The 22,162-nt window shown below is 45.9% G+C and overlaps 1 protein-coding gene across 3 annotated transcripts in view; it reads right to left on the bottom strand.

Moving 5' to 3' along the window:
- Nucleotides 1-22,162, bottom strand: part of HLCS (holocarboxylase synthetase) — a 179,060-nt gene that overhangs the window by 139,792 nt on the left and 17,106 nt on the right. For 2 of the 3 annotated variants that reach the window (XM_075332914.1, XM_075332915.1), the window contains exons 3-6: nt 21,008-21,151; nt 14,032-14,194; nt 10,134-11,029; nt 7,365-7,547 (exon numbers count right to left, since the gene is read on the bottom strand). In XM_075332914.1, coding sequence (XP_075189029.1) covers nt 7,365-7,547; nt 10,134-11,029; nt 14,032-14,194; nt 21,008-21,151 — 1,386 coding nt within the window. The remainder of the gene's footprint in view (nt 1-7,364; nt 7,548-10,133; nt 11,030-14,031; nt 14,195-21,007; nt 21,152-22,162) is intronic. The other variant, XM_075332917.1, reaches the window with a different exon arrangement.

Raw genomic sequence — 22,162 nt, 5'->3', positions numbered from 1 at the left:
GACCACCAGAGGGCGCTGCATCTATACAGAGAGATATAACTACACTGACCACCAGAGGGCGCTGCATCTATACAGAGATATAACTGGACTGACCACCAGAGGGCGCTGCATCTATACAGAGATAGAACTGAACTGACCACCAGAGGGCGCTGCATCTATACAGAGATAGAACTGGACTGACCACCAGAGGGTGCTGCATCTATACAGAGAGATAGAACTGGACTGACCACCAGAGGGCGCTGCATCTATACAGAGATAGAACTGGACTGACCACCAGAGGGCGCTGCATCTATACAGGGAGATATAACTGGACTGACCACCAGAGGGCGCTGCATCTATACAGGGAGATACAACTACACTGACCACCAGAGGGTGCTGCATCTATACAGAGAGATAGAACTGGACTGACCACCAGAGGGCGCTGCATCTATACAGAGATAGAACTGGACTGACCACCAGAGGGCGCTGCATCTATACAGGGAGATATAACTGGACTGACCACCAGAGGGCGCTGCATCTATACAGAGAGATACAACTACACTGACCACCAGAGGGCGCTGCATCTATACAGGGAGATATAACTGGACTGACCACCAGAGGGCGCTGCATCTATACAGAGAGATATAACTGGACTAACCACCAGAGGGCGCTGCATCTATACAGGGAGATATAACTGGACTGACCACCAGAGGGCGCTGCATCTATACAGAGATAGAACTACACTGACCACCAGAGGGCACTGCATCTATACAGAGATAGAACTGGACTGACCACCAGAGGGCGCTGCATCTATACAGAGATAGAACTGGACTGACCACCAGAGGGCACTGCATCTATACAGGGAGACATAACTACACTGACCACCAGAGGGCGCTGCATCTATACAGAGAGAGAACTGGACTGACCACCAGAGGGCGCTGCATCTATTCAGAGAGATAGAACTGGACTGACCACCAGAGGGCGCTGCATCTATACAGAGAGATAGAACTGGACTGACCACCAGAGGGCGCTGCATCTATATAGGGAGATATAACTGGACTGACCACCAGAGGGCGCTGCATCTATACAGGGAGATATAACTACACTGACCACCAGAGGGCGCTGCATCTATACAGAGAGATATAACTACACTGACCACCAGAGGGCGCTGCATCTATACAGAGAGATAGAACTGGACTGACCACCAGAGGGCGCTGCATCTATATAGGGAGATATAACTACACTGACCACCAGAGGGCGCTGCATCTATACAGAGAGATAGAACTGGACTGACCACCAGAGGGCGCTGCATCTATACAGAGAGATAGAACTGGACTGACCACCAGAGGGCGCTGCATCTATACAGTGAGATATAACTACACTGACCACCAGAGGGCGCTGCATCTATACAGAGAGATAGAACTGGACTGACCACCAGAGGGCGCTGCATCTATACAGAGAGATAGAACTGGACTGACCACCAGAGGGCGCTGCATCTATACAGAGAGATAGAACTGGACTGACCACCAGAGGGCGCTGCATCTATACAGAGAGATAGAACTGAACTGACCACCAGAGGGCGCTACATCTATCCAGAGAGATATAACTACATTGACCACCAGAGGGCGCTGCATCTATACAGAGAGATAGAACTGGACTGACCACCAGAGGGCGCTGCATCTATACAGGGAGATGTAACTGGACTGACCACCAGAGGGCGCTGCATCTATACAGAGAGATATAACTACATTGACCACCAGAGGGCGCTACATCTATACAGGGAGATATAACTGGACTGACCACCAGAGGGCGCTGCATCTATACAGAGAGATAGAACTGGACTGACCACCAGAGGGCGCTGCATCTATACAGGGAGATACAACTACACTGACCACCAGAGGGCGCTGCATCTATACAGGGAGATATAACTGGACTGACCACCAGAGGGCGCTGCATCTATACAGAGAGATAGAACTGAACTGACCACCAGAGGGCGCTGCATCTATACAGGGAGAGATAACTGGACTGACCACCAGAGGGCGCTGCATCTATACAGAGAGATATAACTGGACTGACCACCAGAGGGCGCTGCATCTATACAGAGAGATATAACTACACTGACCACCAGAGGGCGCTGCATCTATACAGGGAGAGATAACTACACTGACCACCAGAGGGTGCTGCATCTATACAGAGAGATATAACTACACTGACCACCAGAGGGCGCTGCATCTATACAGAGAGATATAACTACACTGACCACCAGAGGGCGCTGCATCTATACAGAGAGATAGAACTGGACTGACCACCTGAGGGCGCTGCATCTATACAGAGAGATATAACTACACTGACCACCAGAGGGCGCTGCATCTATACAGGGAGATATAACTACACTGACCACCAGAGGGTGCTGCATCTATACAGAGAGATATAACTACATTGACCACCAGAGGGCGCTGCATCTATACAGGGAGATATAACTACACTGACCACCAGAGGGCGCTGCATCTATACAGAGAGATATAACTACACTGACCACCAGAGGGTGCTGCATCTATACAGGGAGATATAATTACACTGACCACCAGAGGGCGCTGCATCTATACAGGGAGATATAATTACACTGACCACCAGAGGGCGCTGCATCTATACAGGGAGATATAACTACATTGACCACCAGAGGGCGCTGCATCTATACAGGGATACATAACTACATTGACCACCAGAGGGCGCTGCATCTATACAGGGAGACATAACTACATTGACCACCAGAGGGCGCAGCATCTATACAGAGAGATATAACTACATTGACCACCAGAGAGCGCTGCATCTATACAGAGAGATATAACTACATTGACCACCAGAGGGCGCTGCATCTATACAGAGAGATATAACTACATTGACCACCAGAGGCCGCTGCATCTATACAGGGAGATATAACTACACTGACCACCAGAGGGCGCTGCATCTATACAGGGAGAGATAACTACACTGACCACCAGAGGGCGCTGCATCTATACAGAGAGATATAACTACACTGACCACCAGAGGGCGCTGCATCTATATAGTGAGATAGAACTGAACTGAGCACCAGAGGGCGCTGCATCTATACAGAGAGATATAACTACACTGACCACCAGAGGGCGCTGCATCTATACAGGGAGATAGAACTGGACTGACCACCAGAGGGCGCTGCATCTATACAGAGAGATATAACTACATTGACCACCAGAGGGCGCTGCATCTATACAGAGAGATATAACTACATTGACCACCAGAGGGCGCTGCATCTATATAGTGAGATAGAACTGAACTGAGCACCAATTATCACAAAAGGTGCAGTACTCCCAAGGTTAGAATAGGTGGGAAATCTCCTGTAATAATCAGCAGGGGGCGCATTTACAAAATAAGGAAGAGGAAGCTGTGGGATCAATTGAAACCATTTAAAAATAATGTTCAAGTGTTTACATATTGCTGTTACATACTTGTTATGGAGCCCCCTGGTGTTATATACTTGTTATGGTGCCCCCTGGTGTTACATACTTGTTATGGTGCCCCCTGGCGTTACATACTTGTTATGGTGCCCCCTGGCGTTACATACTTGTTATGGTGCCCCTGGTGTTATATACTTGTTATGGTGCCCCCTGGTGTTATATACTTGTTATGGTGCCCCCTGGCGTTACATACTTGTTATGGTGCCCCCTGGTGTTACATACTTGTTATGGTGCCCCCTGGTGTTATATACTTGTTATGGTGCCCCTGGTGTTATATACTTGTTATGGTGCCTCCTGGTGTTATATACTTGCTATGGCGCCCCCTGGCGTTACATACTTGTTATGGTGCCCCTGGTGTTATATACTTGTTATGGTGCCCCCTGGCGTTACCTACTTGCTATGGCGCCCCCTGGCGTTACATACTTGTTATGGTGCCCCTGGTGTTATATACTTGTTATGGTGCCCCTGGTGTTATATACTTGCTATGGCGCCTCCTGGCGTTACATACTTGTTATGGTGCCCCTGGTGTTACATACTTGTTATGGCGCCCCCTGGTGTTACATACTTGTTATGGCGCCCCCTGATGTTCTATACTTGTTATGGCGCCCCCTGATGTTACATACTTGTTATGGCGCCCCCTGATGTTACATACTTGTTATGGCGCCCCCTGATGTTACATACTTGTTATGGCGCCCCCTGATGTTACATACTTGTTATGGCGCCCCCTGATGTTACATACTTGTTATGGCGCCCCCTGGTGTTACATACTTGTTATGGCGTCCCCTGGTGTTACATACTTGTTATGGCGCCCCCTGATGTTACATACTTGTTATGGCGCCCCCTGGTGTTACATACTTGTTATGGCGTCCCCTGGTGTTACATACTTGTTATGGCGTCCCCTGGTGTTACACACTTGTTATGGCCCCCCCTGGTGTTACATACTTGTTATGGCGCCCCCTGATGTTACATACTTGTTATGGCGCCCCCTGGTGTTACATACTTGTTATGGCTCCCCCTGGTGTTACATACTTGTTATGTTTCCTACTCTGTTGAGAAAAGAATTGTTCTTTTGCCAGTTCTGCCAGGGACTCTTATTTGTGACTCAGTGTCGCCTGTACAGGGCTGCGCTGTTGCAGCTTCCTACACAGGAGATCAGATGCGACTATGTGAATGGGAAAAAAAAAAAAAAAAAAAGGACCATGATTTTATGATTAGTGCAGTCCCAGACATTGAAGCCCGCCAATCAATGATGGTATAACATGTCCTCATGATATCTGCAAGAAGGGAATAACCCTTTAAGTAAATCTTCAAAGGGTTGATGGAAGTTTTTCTCAGACACATTACCCTTTAAGTTGCTGTGCTTTCAGTTTCTCTTCTTCTCACCCATTAGATAGGACATGTAATAATAGTATAAAAACCATTCATATCACGGAAGGCGAATAATTGAGGATTATGGCCTGTACAATGAGATCCGTGCATCAACACTGACACCCTGTGGTCAGATCAGGTATTACAGATAAGAATTTCAGCCATAGTTTTTTGAACCCTAATTAAAAACATTTGTTAGAATACACAGCCACAGGGCCCCCATAGCAGCCACAGGGCCCCCATAGCAGCCACAGGGCCCCCATAGCAGCCACAGGGCCCCCATAGCAGCCACAGGGCCCCCATAGCAGCCACAGGGCCCCCATAGCAGCCACAGGGCCCCCATAGCAGCCACAGGGCCCCCATAGCAGCCACAGGGCCCCCATAGCAGCCACAGGGCCCCCATAACAGCCACAGGGCCCCCATAGCAGCCACAGGGCCCCCATAGCAGCCACAGGGCCCCCATAGCAGCCACAGGGCCCCCATAACAGCCACAGGGCCCCCATAGCAGCCACAGGGCCCCCATAGCAGCCACAGGGCCCCCATAGCAGCCACAGGGCCCCCATAGCAGCCACAGGGCCCCCATAACAGCCACAGGGCCCCCATAACTAGTCTGTCCGACATATCACGTGCTGTGCGGTATATTGTGCTGTATACTGTGCCGTGTGGCCATCTACATATACTTCATTATTTGCGACCGTCCTCACCTGCCATGTGCCAGTCATAAAACTTACAATATATCACTAAAGTGAGTACACCCCTCACATTTTTGTAAATATTCCATCTTTTCAGGAGACAGCAGATCTGACCCTGTGATACAATGTACAGTGTCAGTGTGCTGCTTGTATAACAGGGTAAATGTGGTGTCCTCTAAATAACTCAACGCATTAATGTTTAAACCGCTGGCAACAAAAGTGAGTGCACCCCTAAGGGAAAATAGTCAAATTCTGCCTTTATTAGCCATTTTCCCCCCCAGTGTCATGTGACTCATTAGTGTTACAAGGTCTCAGGTGTGAATGGGGAGCAGGGGTGTTACATTTGGTGTTATCTCACACACACACACACACTCTCACATACTGGTCACTGGAAGCTCAACATGGCTCCTCATGCAAAGTATTCTCTGAGGATCTAAAAAAAAAGAATTGTTGTTCTACAAAAAGATGGCCGAGGCTATAAAAAGATGCCAACACCCTGACACTAAGCTGCAGCACGGTGGCCAAGACCATACAGCGGTATAACAAGACAGGATCCACTTGCTGTGCCTCCCCATGGTCGACCACAGAAGCTGAGTGCACGTGCTCAGCGTCATATCCAGAGGTCATCTTCTCAAAATACATATACGAGTGCTGCCAGCATTGCTGCAGAGGTGGGGTGGGGGGGGTACTCCTGTCAGTGATCAGACCATACACCACACACTGCATCACATTGGTCTGCATGGCTGTCGTCCCAGAAGGAAGCCACTTCTAAAGATGATGCACAAAAAAAGCCTGCAAACAGTTTGCTGAAGACAAGCAGACTAAAATCATGGATTAATGGAACTATGTCCGGTGATCTGAGGAGAATAAGATAAACTTATTTGGTTTGGATGGTGATAAGCGTGTGAGGCAGCAGTCAGGTGAGGAGGGCATTTACAAGTGTGTCCTGCCTACAGTCAGGCATGGTGGTGGAGGGTCATGGTTTGGGGCTGAATGAGTGCTGCCGGCTGTTGAGAGCTACAGATCATAGAGGAAACTGAATGTCAACATGTTCTGTGACATACTAAAGCGGAGCACGATCCCACTCCCTTCCTATTCCAAGATAACAACCCCAAATACCTCCAAGACCACCACTTCATTACTAAGGCATCTGAGGGTAAAGGTGCTGGACTGGCAAAGAGACTCCAGACCTAAACCCTACTGAGCATCTGTGGGGTCTTTCCAAACTAAAAGGTGGAGGAGCGCAAGGTCTGTAACATCCACCAGCTCCATGATGTCATAATGGAGTATGGAAGAGGATCCAGAGGCTCCTGTGAAGCTCTAGTGACCTCCGGGCCCAAGAAAGGCAAGACCGTGCTGGAAAATAATGGTGGCCACACAAAATATTCACACTTTCGGCACAGTTTGGCCATTTTCACTTAGGGGTGTACTCACTTTTATTGCTAGAGGTTTTGTCATTTTATGGCTTTGTGTTGAGTTATTTAGAGGACCCCACATTTATCCTGTTACACAAGCTGCACACTGACACTGTACATTATATCACAGGGTCAGATCCACAGTACCGTCCCAGGAAAAAATAGAACATGTGAGGGGTGTACTCACTTATGTGATTTATACAGCATCGCCCACAAGGTGACAAGTCCAACAGCAGACAGGAAGCAAAACCTAGTGGCCACCAGCGGAATTGTGAGCGCAGCTATGGATGTGAATGCAAAATAGACAGAACTGCAGCAATATAGTCACAGCTATGCCCAACATGACCACTAGATGGCAGACGTGTGCACTGCAGGAGCAGCTTCATGACAGCAGGGGGCGATGGAAGGACACTCACCTGTCGGGCGGTCAGCAGGTAGACGGGGGTCAGAGGCGGGATGGAGCAGATGTCACAATCCAGACCGAGCCGGAGCAGGATCTGCGTCAGCACCTCCAGCCGCTGCGGATTACTGAGCTTCAGAGCGTCAAAGGTCTCCTGATCGTGATCCACGAGACCCTGCGGAGCGACCTCCAGCCTCACCTGCCCCGAAACACACAGGGAACAAGTCACATTAAAGGGGAACGCTATACAGGGCAGGGCGCCAATGTCATAAATATTAAAGGGGAACTCTATGCAGGACAGAGTACCAAAGTCATAGATATTAAAAGGGGAGCTCTATACAGGACAGAGCACCAAAGTCATGGATATTAAAGGGGAGCTCTATACAGGACAGAGATCCAAAGACATAAATATTAAAAGGGGAGCTCTATACAGGACAGAGCACCAAAGTCATGGATATTAAAAGGGGAGCTCTATACAGGACAGAGCACCAAAGTCATGGATATTAAAGGGGAACTCTATACAGGGCAGAGTACCAAAGTCATGGATATTAAAGGGGAACTCTATACAGGGCAGAGTACCAAAGTCATGGATATTAAAGGGGAACTCTATACAGGGCAGAGTACCAAAGTCATGGATATTAAAGGGGAACTCTATACAGGGCAGAGTACCAAAGTCATGGATATTAAAGGGGAACTCTATACAGGGCAGAGTACCAAAGTCATGGATATTAAAAGGGAACTCTATACAGGACAGAGCACCAAAGACATGGATATTAAAAGGGGAGCTCTATACAGGGCAGAGTACCAAAGTCATGGATATTAAAGGTGAACTCTATACAGGACAGAGTACCAAAGACATAGATATTAAAGGGGAACTCTATACAGGGCAGAGTACCAAAGACATAGATATTAAAGGGGAACTCTATACAGGGCAGAGTACCAAAGTCATGGATATTAAAAGGGAACTCTATACAGGACAGAGCACCAAAGACATAGATATTAAAGGGGAACACTATACAGGGCAGGGCACCAACGTCATGGATAGTAAAGGGGAACTCTAAACAGGACAGGGCAGCAAAGACATAGATATTAAAGGGGAGCTTTATACAGGACAAATTATCCATGTAAAATACAATAAAGGGGAGCTCGATTCACAACAGATTATTTGAGGTCATAGACTAGGAGTCTGCAATCTGTGGCACTGGAGTTAGTAGCCTGAGGTTATCCTGGTATGCTGGAAGGTCTAGTTCACCACAGCTGGAGTGCCACAGCTTGCTGGCCTGGATGTTAAAGGGGATGTTTATGTAGGACAAAGAACCAATTTCATTAAGGGGATTTCAAATGAGAACTATTTAGGAGAGAGCTCTGATGTCAGGGGTGTTAAAGGGGAGCTCCACACTGGACAGAGCCTTATTGCCACAGGCTTTAAAAAGGAGCACAGTGATGCATCAGCAGAATAGTGAGTGCAGCTCTGGAGTATAATACAGGAGGTAACTCAGGATCAGTACAGGATAAGTAATGTAATGTATGTATACAGTGACTGCACCAGCAGAATAGTGATTGCAGCTCTGGAGTATAATACAGGAGGTAACTCAGGATCAGTACAGGATCAGTAATGTAATGTATGTACACAGTGACTGCACCAGCAGAATAGTGATTGCAGCTCTGGAGTATAATAGAGGAGGTAACTCAGGATCAGTACAGGATCAGTAATGTAATGTAATGTATGTACACAGTGACTGCACCAGCAGAATAGTGAGTGCAGCTCTGGTGTATAATACAGGAGGTAACTCAGGATCAGTAATGTAATGTATGTACACAGTTACTGCACCAGCAGAATAGGGAATGCAGCTCTGGAGTTTAATACAGGAGGTAACTCAGGATCAGCACAGGATCAGTAATGTAATGTATGTACACAGTGACTGCACCAGCAGAATAGTGAGTGCAGCTCTGGAGTATAATACAGGAGGTAACTCAGGATCAGTACAGGATCAGTAATGTAATGTATGTACACAGTGACTGCACCAGCAGAATAGTGAGTGCAGCTCTGGAGTATAATACAGGCGGTAACTCAGGATCAGTACAGGATCAGTAATGTAATGTATGTACACAGTGACTGCACCAGCAGAATAGTGAGTGCAGCTCTGGAGTATAATACAGGAGGTAACTCAGGATCAGTAATGTAATGTATGTACACAGTTACTGCACCAGCAGAATAGGGAGTGCAGCTCTGGAGTATAATACAGGAGGTAACTCAGGATCAGCACAGGATCAGTAATGTAATGTATGTACACAGTGACTGCACCAGCAGAATAGTGAGTGCAGCTCTGGAGTATAATACAGGCGGTAACTCAGGATCAGTAATGTAATGTATGTACACAGTGACTGCACCAGCAGAATAGTGAGTGCAGCTCTGGAGTATAATACAGGAGGTAACTCAGGATCAGTAATGTAATGTATGTGCAGAGTGACTGCACCAGCAGAATAGTGAGTTCAGCTCTGCAGGATAATACAGGAGGTAACTCAGGATCAGTAATGTAATGTATGTACACAGTGACTGCACCAGCAGAATAGTGAGTGCAGCTCTGGAGTATAATACAGGAGGTAACTCAGGATCAGTAATGTAATGTATGTACACAGTGACTGCACCAGCAGAATAGTGAGTGCAGCTCTGCAGGATAATACAGGAGGTAACTCAGGATCAGTAATGTAATTTTCAGTATACATTGGCGGTGATACGTGAACATATGTGCTATAATTGGACTGAGCAGGACGTGATAATTACCTGACACAGTACAGCTTCTCCACCGCAGTCTCCGTAGGTTTGGTGGACCATTATCACATCTTGGCTCTCGCTGTCCACATAGCCCCATCCTCTCCCCTGATCGCTGACGTCCGTCTCATACACATAGCCGTTAGCCATCCCATTGAAACGAATGTGGTTGCCATCGGGTCTGTCGAACACGAAGGCTTGCACGGACTCCTGCAGCTGCGACCTCTGTTGTAAACTCACGTTACCAAATATAAAGGAGGAGGAGAGTCCCAGGATCTTCCCACCATTCCCCATGTAAGAAGTGAACAGCTCCTGCACCCGGGATGGTATTGGCTCTTCGGCCACCACCACCAATAACAAGCAGTTATCCATCCATGGAGCCTTGACGGCCTGCTCCTCCGGGAGGGGGTAGACCACATATCTACATGGATCGAAGCACTGGAGAAGAACATCTTGGACTTGCTGCAGCCGCTGTTGGGACGTGGAGCCACCATATATGAGAACATTCGGAGGCTTTCCGCTCCTGTTAAGATTTGATGGCTCTTTAAGACAATTCCCGTCAAAACTGTCATCCAAGCTGCTGAAGTCATCCGGAAGGTCAGGAATGTTTTCGGCAGAGGCAAATTTTACTGACTCAATGGTACAGTTCTCCAGCTCAAGACACTCGTGGCAGCTAGATAGGTGGAGATGAAGGTGTTCTCCACCATTGTCCCCTCTGGGATCAGTCCCACCGCTTGCACTAGAGTTGCCACCACTTTCTTGGCCATGAACCATCTCGGAGCTTTCAGCTGCCCCCATTTCTTCTTTGTGGTTCTTCTCAGAATTGAACACGTTTGGTTCCCGTATGGCTGGGCCTCCTTCTTCTAAAGCTTTTCCTTTATTAGTTGATGACTCTCTTAAGTGCACAGCTGTAAGACCGTAAGAAAAAAAAAAAAAAATATGGAATGTTTTTTTTCATGCTGTTCCTACTTAAACTGTAAACAGAGAACACTAATCCCTAAACGTAACCCCTTGGATGCTACAGTCGCTGTTGACCACGGCATCTAAACGGTAGGAAAAGGTTAAAAAAACGACCTATTTCAGATCATTGCCCAAACTCCCACTATTATTTATCGGGACTACAAGAGTAAGTCCCTTTGCGCACGGTGCGATTTTTGCAGCGTTTTTTGGGAGCAGTTTGTGGCCCAAAACTGCATGCAGTCCTTCCCCAGCAAACACTATGATATTTCAGAAAGGCTGTGCGCACGTTGCTTCTTTTTTTTGCCTGCAGTTTTGGTTGCAGAAAAAAGAAGCAGCATGTCACTTGTTTTTTTGCATTTTTCTCTGCATTTTGCCATTGACAATGTTATAAAAAAAAAAAAAAAAAAAAAAAAAAAAAAAACAGGGGCAAAAATGAAGGCAAAAAAGAGCACCAAAACGCGGCAAAAACCCATGCTTTTTTTTATGCGTTTTTTTTCGGCTGGAGGTGCATTTTTTCACTGGAGAAACAAACTACAATGTGCACACATACCCTAAAGTAAAAGTTGCAAAAAAAAAAAAAAAAAAGTTCAATTATATAAATAAATACAAGAAAAATCACCTAATTCTCCTTTTTTAATTTATTATGTGAAAAGTAAAAAAGTACAAAACATAAATTTAACAAAAATAAAAAAAGTACCATCAATGGTGCCAAATGAAAAAAAAAACAAAAAAACAAACACTTTTGTGCAAACGCAGCAAGACAAAAGGAAAACTAACTCAAAATTTGACATCGCCGTAATCACATGTATTAAAAATGTCCCATTAAGTGCATAGTGAACGCTGTAAAACAGAAACCCAAAAAGCATAAACTCCAAAACTTGCAGAATTGCTGTTTTTTTTCATTCCTCAACAAAAAAAAAAATATGTCAAATTATTTGTGCCCAAAATAGTGTCAATATAAAGAAAAAATAAAATTGGCTTAAAAAAAGCCCTTGCTGGATGCTCAACCCCTCTCCCCCCCCCCAAAAAAAAACAAATATTAAAAAAAAAAGTTTAAACAAAACTATTTTATTTCCAAAATATGGTTAATAAAATAACAAAATCACAAAAATACAAGCCCTTGCATACATACGCAAACCCCCCCCAAAAAGAAAAAAAAATATTTTTTGTTTCCGAAATAGTGTCAATAAAAAAAAAATCTCAAGTTGCAAAAAAAAAAAAAAAAAAAAAAAAAAAAGCCTGTGCAAGAAAAAAAATAAAATAAATAGCTATTGGTCTAAGAACACATTTATTAAAAAAGAAAAAAAAAAAAAAAAAAAAAGAAAAAAAAAGTTGCTGTCCTTAAAGAGGAAAAATAACCAGGAAAAAAGTGGCCAGTTTTTATTCTTATTATGTTCCCTTTGCTCCCCTGAATACGGCGATGTTTTTTTTTTTTAATCCGCCATACGGTTGCAGAGATATAGAATTTTTTTTTATTTATTGCGCATATTTATGGCCTTTGTAGGAGGCGTGGCTCAGAGGATTTGCCAAGTGACCCAAGTACACACCCCCAGAGGATCCTGTGAGCCACGCCCCTTTAGTAAAGGCCATAAATGTTAGCACTAAATGAAAAGGCCCATATCTCTGGAACCGTATGGCGAATTTTAAAAAAAACAAAAAACATAATTCTCAAGGGAGCAGTGAGAGTAAAATAAGAACAAAAATAATTCACTTTTGACCTGGTGATAAGACTCCTTTAAGGACCCCAAATAGCTGCTTCTATAATAGTCTGACAATGGGATGAAGCTAAGACATGGTATAACTAAAATCAACTATACAGGACACGTTTGCCCCCTCTTAACCTCTTCGGCTCTGATCACACACACAGGATAGACTCTACTGACAAGTGACCTGAGAAGAAATTATATGGCCTTAGGACTCTAAGCCCTGTCCAAGTCTGGGCCCATAAGATACTCATCTGGAGGGGGGAGTCCAACCACCACATCTGCAATGTCCCCTACTCGCTTTATATATCCACACAACCAAGTAGTCCTCTTACCACCGGGCTCAGAAGATATGGGCCCCCAGTAGACTTCTCCCTGGACGAGACTACGACTCCTTGGAATTGCTAAGAACAATCATTTGCCCAAATTATTCCTGAGTGACTAGTCTTGGATGAGAAGACAGAGGCCCCCTGTGTGAAGCTCGTGCCTATACACACGATCATGTGAGCCACCGCCCAGACCCAGAATAGAAAGCACATGGTATAATAAAATGCTGAATTAAAGGGGTTTTCTTGTTTCAGGAAAACCCCTCTCCACTTGCTGAAATTTGTTTGAAAACATACAAACAGATAAACAAACTGTGCTTTACTCACCCTCCCCAGGTCCAGTGCAGAGTCTCTTGCGTCGATAGTGATCAAGCTAATCTGTGAGCTCTGCGTCTCATGCCGTCAATGGTAGTATAAGGCCGGAGTCACACTTGCAGGTAACTGACGCGTAATATGCGAGAGTCTCGCATTGCATCACCCGGCACGGCCGCACCCTCCGGACAGGAGCGGGGCGGCTGCATGTATTTCTATGCAGCTGAGACGCTCCTGCCCCAAGAGCAGCAGGCCGTGTGGGGTGATGCAATGTGAGACTCGCACGTATTACACATGAGTCACTCGCAAGTGTGATTCCGGCCTTACCAATTGGCTGCAGCGCTGCGGGCGTGACGTCATACTACAGACAATAAAAGACACCAGAAGCGGCAATAGAGACTCAGAAGCGGACCAGGGGAGGGTGAGTAAAGCACAATTTGTTCTTTTCAAAGAAACAGTGGATTTGGAAAGGGTTTTTTTTCTAACTTTATGAAGTAATTGGCGGCCATCGACTGATTTACGGCTACTGTTATCAGTGAGGTACTCGGTGCCTCGCGTCTCCCTGCCATTAGCATCTCCTTTACATTAGTTATGTGGATAGAAACTTACAGGTAATTTTCCGTGGACGTGATCCGTTGTCCATCTGCAAGCGATCTTCCATGAAGGCTATACCCAGCTCGCTGAAATCATCCACACTTGCCTCGGAAAGTAATCTTAAAGAATCGCCACGGCACAAAGCCAGAGGAAAACAGTATTCAGAAAGCTTCCGAACCTGGGGAAGAAAAGGAGGGGGGGGAGGGGAGAGGTTACACCGAGTCCAGACCATGGGATTTAATATTTTTTTTTTTTTTTTTTAAAAACACACACACACACACACACACACACACACACACACACACACACACTAATAAATATGTATATATAAGTCTTGGAATTATAGAAATCACATGGTGGAGACATCTGTACTTGTTTAGAGCGCAGGTCAGACATGTTGGATTTTTTCATTCAATGATCTGCACTGGATCCATTGAACTGCTGATTTTTAACTCTAAGGCAAAGTTCACACAGGACGAGAGTGTAAGAAATCATCCATTTTTTCATCCGTATATCTGTTTTTATACATCAATAATTAAAGAATTATACAAAAGCAAAAAAAGTTTCTGATGGTAAGAATTGCAGTGGATCATCAACTGGACGACAGAAATATGGTGCCCGTGTGGTAACCAATTTTTTTTTTTTCACCCAATAAAATTCATGAGCGTGTTTTATCCAAAAATAACTGGATGAGAGAAGCGTCTGCTAGGTTTTCTTTCACCACAAATTGTCTGTCTGTGTGGATAAACGTTGATGTGATCATATTGCTAAAAGGGGCAGTCCAGTAAAAGTAATTTATACTATCCATAGGGTAGGTGATAACTAGTGATGAGCGGGCACTACCATGCTCAGCAGCTCAGTACTGGTAACTAGTGATGAGCGGGCACTACCATGCTCGGGTGGTCAGTACTCGTAACTAGTGATGAGTGGGCACTACCATGCTCAGGTGCTCAGTACTCGTAACTAGTGATGAGCGGGCACTACCATGCTTGGGTGCGCTCAGTACTGGTAACTAGTGATGAGTGAGCACTACCATGCTCAGGTGCTCAGTACTCGTAACTAGTGATGAGCGGGCACTACCATGCTCAGGTGCTCAGTACTGGTAACTAGTGATGAGCGGGCACTACCATGCTCGGGTGGTCAGTACTCGTAACTAGTGATGAGTGGGCACTACCATGCTCAGTACTCGTAACTAGTGATGAGCGGGCACTACCATGCTTGGGTGCTCAGTACTCGTAACTAGTGATGAGCGGGCACTACCATGCTCGGGTGCTCAATACTCGTAACTAGTGATGAGCGGGCACTACCATGCTCGGGTGCTCAGTACTCGTAACTAGTGATGAGCGGTCACTACCATGCTCTGGTGCTCAGTACTCGTAACTAGTGATGAGCGAGCTCTACCATGCTCGGTAGTCGTAACTAGTGATGAGCCGGCACTACCATGCTCGGGTGCGCAGTACTCGTAACTAGTGATGAGCGGGCACTACCATGCTTGGGTGCTCAGTACTCGTAACTAGTGATGAGCGGGCACTACCATGCTCGGGTGCTCAATACTCGTAACTAGTGATGAGCGGGCACTACCATGCTCGGGTGCTCAGTACTCGTAACTAGTGATGAGTCGGCACTACCATGCTCGGGTGCGCAGTACTCGTAACTAGTGATGAGCGGGCACTACCATGCTCGGGTGCTCAGTACTCACTTATGGTGGGTTGTGGGCAGTAGTGAGTGTGACGCCATGTAGCAGCTCTGCTATTGGTGCAGAATATTTGTCATCTTCCTCCCCAGATCTGTGTATACAGCGGCAGGTATGGCAGATCAGGAGCAGCAGCTGGTGGCAGTACTTGTGGTGACCGATGTCAGATGTGGCTCTCGCTCCCCGTCCTGTAACTTCTGCTTTATCTAATTTCTCTGATATTTTCGGTTTCACCCCTGAGAGTTGGGATTTCCCGCCCATCAGCTGATCTCCACAGCTCGGTGCTGCGCTGCTGTTCTCAGATTTGCCGTCATGGCAGGAGTAAACGTAGCAGTGCCGGAGCCACTGAAGTGCTGGCCGCCATGATAACAATATCATGGTCCAGTAACACCAGCTCTGCTGTGGATTATAGGAGACAATGAGCGCTGTCCTCTCCAGGTTAGTCATTTCAGCTAGTCGCAGGCTATGGAAGCTCAGTGAATCCCCCCAGGTGAGGGCGGCTCCGTTTTGGGGCAGTGTCATGTATCTCCCATCCAGCATTGTATATGGAAGGTAACGTGAGAGCCTCACAAGAAGACGTCTAATAAATCTGCCGGACACTGAAATCATATTCTCCAGATCGAGTTCCCGCTCCGCAGCCGGCTGCATCCTCCATGACCAATAACGTCAGGACAAGAGGTGTAGGACAACCAAGAACAGGAGCCGGGTAACCTGATCAAAGCCTTGTCGTGTCGCTCGGAAGCCCGAGTACAAGAGACGCATCCCAAGCTGAAGAGTAAACAGGCACCTTCCTGTGCCATGAGCGGAGATCTCCAGGATCAAAGCGGAGGAAAACACACAAAGAGACCATAGTGTCCCAAGACGTCTTCCCCCAGAAGGACGGGTCATCACACACAGTGGACACTTTGTCCTAAAAGTGCGATAGAGGCAGAACGGAGACCCCGGGGGTAACTAAATAAACTACTGCTCAGCCTAATTACAGGGGAGACTGCATTGCCAAAAAATAAAAATATAAAAACTTAGAGGTTCTCCGATTCACAAATTTCCTATAATCAAAAACTGTACTCATCGCCCGTTTCCAGCAGTGCACCGCTCCCCTGCACCCGGCTTCCCGTTTGCCACAAAGCAGCGCACGCTTTCCCATAACATCCTACAACATGAATCAACTGTGGCCCCTGCAGCACGGGAGGAGCACTGAAGCTTACCGGATCCAGGGATCTGTCCAGCCTCAGAGCATCGCCTGCGACCTCTAAGGCAAGGACATGCAATTAAACTGTCCTCCGATAGACTGCAGAGGAGGCCAGTGACCTAGGGAAGAAGCAATAAACCCTGGCAATAAAAACCCCTCTGATCTTGAAAACCGAAAGGATTTTTAATCAGTTGTAAATTGCAAAGTTGCAAATTTTTACAAAAATTGTGCAATTTTACAACATCAGGTGACCACTTAGTATTTAAGACACTCTCCCATTAGGGGAGGTGCCTGCGCAATGCTCCTAGTTAGTCAGTGTATCAGTCCGCTACCTAACTGGTTCTCAGGTGCTGAGGTCCCCTATCCTGTCATCCCTGTGTCCGTCTCCAGTACCTGCCTTCCCATACCTGTATACCCCTGTCGTGACCACCATTCCGGTCCGTACCTGCCTGTCCAGCCTGCCTCAGTCACCCCACCTGTGCCCATCTATTCCTGAGTCTGTCACCTGCCTTGGGGGTCAGCTGCCACAGTCATGGTCACTACCCTGGGAGTGGTACCTGGCGTCTGCCCCACTGTGGGCAATTAGTTAAGTCCCTCCCATCAAAGGTTAAGCCCAGGTCCACTTGTGGTCTAGTGGGTCCACTAATCCCGCTCGGTACCTCTACACCCGCAGTGAGCGTTACAAAATGCTATAGAAATTCATGATGAAACGCTCGGCTACCTTAGTCTGTAACATAAACTGGGACTGGAGCTGAAGGGCGCAGGTAGGACCGGCAGCTCCACGCCACTCCTCTTGGCCACAATCTTTCGGGATCAGTAGTGGAACCCACCCGAGTTACCAATTATTATTTATACGGTGTCAATACTCCTTTATCCATTTGGCAGACACAGCCCTTGATTTTGAGTCAATAAGGGATGCTGAGAGATTTCAGCTCTGAAGGTTACATAGCAATAAATGCAGCTGTGGAGCAGAATACAGAATCAGGACACGATACAGAATATAACAGATGTAGAGTTCTCATGTATCCAGTGGTGGGATTCTGACTGCTGGGACCCGCACCGATCGGCACCGCCGCTCCATTCATTCCTGTAGAGTGCTGCGCTCGGCTTTTTCTGGCAGCCTCATGGAGAATGAATGGAGCGTTGTTCAGGCACTTAGTAACACCAATAGTAATAATCATTTTTTTTTTTCTATAGCGCCAACATATTCCGCAGTGCTGTACAATTCACAGGGGACATGCCCAGACAATAAGACATTACAGAATAACAAAATTCAGATACCAAGAGAAGTGAGGGTCCTGCTCCCAAGAGCTTACAGGCTAGGAGAAAGTAGAGGGGACACAAAAGGTTAATGGTAAAAAGTGTTTGTATGGTCTGGTCTGGCCATCAATATAATACATAGGGGATTCACATAACTCTACATGAACCGGTCACCAGTATGTGTAAAGAGCGCATGGAGGGTGTAAACAGAAGATAAAAAAGGACCAGATTTTGAAGAAAAAAATTGTAAGGGTAACGAGAATCATTAGATAAGTGAGGTGATAGGCTAGCCAAAAAAACTGTGGGTATTGTGAATTAAGCGAATTGTCCTGGGTAGTGCATTCCAGAGAATTGGTGCAGCTCGTGAGAAGTCTTTAGACGGGAGTGGGAGATTCGGATTAAAGAGGATGTCAGTCTTGGGTCATTCGTGGAATAAAGGGCACGGGTGATGGAGGAGATGTAGCTTTATGGGTGAGAGTGATATGTGGAGACACGGGGCTCAGTGGGTGCTCTCGTCCACTAAAACCCACCGCCTTTAGAAAGACAGCGTGGCTCAGGGCTCATCCTAACTGAACGCCGGCCTCCTTAACCGTGGGCGTAACACTACTCAGACAACACAGGGTGAGGGAACCACAATAATTAGACTTTATTGGATCCCCAAACAACGGCACATAACACATAACCAGCAAAACAGACAAATGTAACAGGCAACAGAGTCTCACCCTTCTGCTGGCTCACCAGGGATTTAGAATGTCCATGCCTCAGAGGTTCCAGGGCCGCTTACTCCAATCCAGCAGCACCCCGCTTTCGGCGGGCACTCACCGAGAAAGGAATAGCGCCAGATTTAGGAAGCTGTGTGAGGTCTGCAAAGTCTGTAGCCAGGTGACCAAATTGTCCCAACCTGGGTTTCTTCCTTAAGTAGTCCTGGTATGATGATATAATCCTGGCAGCCGGGGTCGAAATCCCTAGGCCGTGGATATGGTCTCCAACCGGAACCGGAGTCCCTAGATTGAAGCCATAAGATATCCTGATCCTCTAGTCAGCTCCGAAGAGCTTAGACTGGATCCATCAGCATCCATCAACAACCTGGTGGCTTAAAGAAATCCCTTTTATAGCCACAGCCTTCCACTTGGATACACTGCGTCCTCATCGATTGGTTGGACAAGAGCGCCTCTCCCATTGGATGAATCTCAAGCTGCATGGACAATGTTCATCCAAATGAGGTCTACAGAAAGACTGAGGATATCTACATGAAGTCTGCAAGTCACAGACTCGACAATGGCTACTAAGGTAATCATATTAGCAATACACAACTACAATACAATGATTACTGCAAGAGTCTGGAGAAACAATACGTCTGGCTTTCAGTGGCCAACACAATTACATGAGTCAACAAGAGTCTTGTAGAAACAACGAGGGACTTCTCCCCCGTCTATAAACAATCTATCATACTGTCTGGCTGAATTTTAAGAAACTTTAACCCATGAGAGTCCATGTCGTCACAGTTTATATTGGACTCTATCGCGGATGGGCAACAAGTGCAATGACTGGAACAGGGTTGAGGCATCTGTGTACTGGTTGGAAAGGAGAATGGTCCTGGCTGCTGCTTTCAGGACGGAGTGGAAAGGGGAGAGTGTAGTAAGAGGGAAACCAATTAGTAGAGTTGCAAAAGTCCACATGAGAATGAATGGGAGCGACAGTAAGAGTTTTTGCAGAGTTAACGGTCAGAAAAGGTCAAATTCTAGAGATGTTTATGAGGTGGAATTGACAAGAATGAGCGATCGGATGTGGGGAGTGAAGAAGAGATCGGAGTCAAATATAAACCCAAGACAGCGGGCGTGCTGCTAGGGCGTAATGGTAGAGCCACACACAGAAATAGTAATATTGGGTTTAGGAAAGCTAGTATAGGGAGGAAACAGGAGAAGTTCAGTATTTGACAGGTTCAGTTTTAGAAAGAGGGAGGACATGATGTTGGAGACGGCGGACAATCAGTAGTGTTTTGTAATAATGCAGAGGTGATGTCTGGGATAAACGTTCCCTACTGTTAACCCCTTTGAAGATAAGTTGAAGGATAGGTGGTATTTCCACAAACAAAGTTCATTTTAATCAATAGGCCAGGGAGGAAACAAAAGAGTATACAGACAGGACAGGATCATAGCTGATTCTTTCTGTGTGGTAAAACACCTCCTTGCCTATTAAAAAAAAACGTTTCACCTCACAGAAAAAAATGTTTTACTTCAGAAAACATGTTTCACCTCATAGAAAAAAAGTATTTTACTTCAGAAAACATGTTTCACCTCATAGAAAAAAAGTATTTTACTTCAGAAAACATGTTTCACCTCATAGAAAAAAAAACGTTTTACCTCATAGAAAAAAGAAAAAAAAAAGAAGTTTTACCTCAGAAAAAGATTTACCTCACAGAAAATAAAGGTTTTACCTCAGAAAAAAAAGTTTTCCCTCAAAGAAAGAATATGTATACTCTGTGTCCTCCCCAGCCCAGGAGATGTGGTATGATCAGACCATGTCCCTGTATGGTCAGACACAGCCATTACACAGAACATAACAGGGACACATATATAAGATTATCTCAGCACATCAAATTGTAGAAATTATTTTTATTCCAAAAGCCTTTGGTTAAAAATATACTTTGTTCCTTTTTTTACAGTATATCCTGGGATGGATGGCACAAGAAAAACGGTTGAATTGAATTAGTATCAGGGTCCATGAACAATTTTGGACACCTGTATCTGCCTCATGAGCTTACACTGACATTCGGATTTACAGGTTTACACAACACAAGGCATAGGAAAAAAAGAAAAAAAGATGGGTGCGGGACAAAAGGGAGTCACCTTTCTGGGAGGGTGCAGAGCAGCTGATAAGGTTTCGCTGGGTAATGATGCGCTCTCGGTTATAAAGGCGATGCTCCGGACTCCGAGATCTCTACCACCGCGGGCTCCGAGCCGCACGCTCCACGTGTTCAGATCTTCAAAAAGCTACCAAAACAAAAAGACATCGGGAAATGAGATGAAATAAAGGCAAAGGCCATAAAATAAAACTCTGCTTTCGCAGGAGCCAGGATGGGGCTACATGGGAGATTTGGCCGCAACGCGGGTCTCGCGGTCTAATATCGCATAGTGCAAATGAATAGGGGTTGAGACTCCACCGAAACGTGCAAAAGGTTACAATAAGTCAGCTGGAATTTTTGCAACTTTCTTGTCTCAGAAACTTATGAGCCACTCACTTGCCGAAGCCTAAAACGCGAGGAGACATCATGCGTGATACATGCAACCAGGAAAAAAAGCGAAGCTGCATGTGGCCAACGCCTTGGAAGTGGAGGCCATAATGTCGGCTTTAGACATGGAGCAGAATATTAAGTGATGATAATGATCCGATTTTGCTATCTGGAAACCGTCAGCAAGTTGCCATTGATAGATCCCAGGTTCCTGTTCCATGTTCATCTGCTTACTACTATAATTGCATATTGGCATCCCGTCAGCAATGTACATGCTTGCTGATGGTTTCCATGTAGAAACATGCTGGATTATATTGCTATGAAGTAAAATAAAAAAGGGGCTACGTGGGTTCTCACGCTTTTCAAAGCTACTTAACAATTTCACAAATTTCTGCTCAGGACTTAAGGCCCCGTCACACACAGAGATAAATCTTTGGCAGATCTGTGGTTGCAGTGAAATCATGGACATATTGTTCCATTTGTACACAGCCACAAACCTGGCACTGATTGTCCACAATTTCACTGCAACCACAGATCTGCCACAGATTTATCTCTGTGTGTGACAGGGCCTTTAGAGCGTGAATCGGCTGTAACACGTCAGTGATTGGAGGTCGTCAGGTAATTTTAGAGCTGCAATTTTAATAAATGTTTCTAATCTAACGCCACATTCCTATTTATTATTATTTTTACAACTTAAATGCATCTATTTATGGTTAGAAATAGTAAAAATGTTGCACTGTTTGTCTTTTCCCAGCAAGTTCAACTTTGATGC

The sequence above is a fragment of the Anomaloglossus baeobatrachus genome, chromosome 2 (genome assembly GCF_048569485.1).
Source record: "Anomaloglossus baeobatrachus isolate aAnoBae1 chromosome 2, aAnoBae1.hap1, whole genome shotgun sequence".
Taxonomy (NCBI): Eukaryota; Metazoa; Chordata; class Amphibia; order Anura; family Aromobatidae; genus Anomaloglossus; species Anomaloglossus baeobatrachus.
The sequence above is the reverse complement of the archived record's forward strand: the minus strand, read 5'-3'. Positions and strand labels throughout refer to the sequence as shown.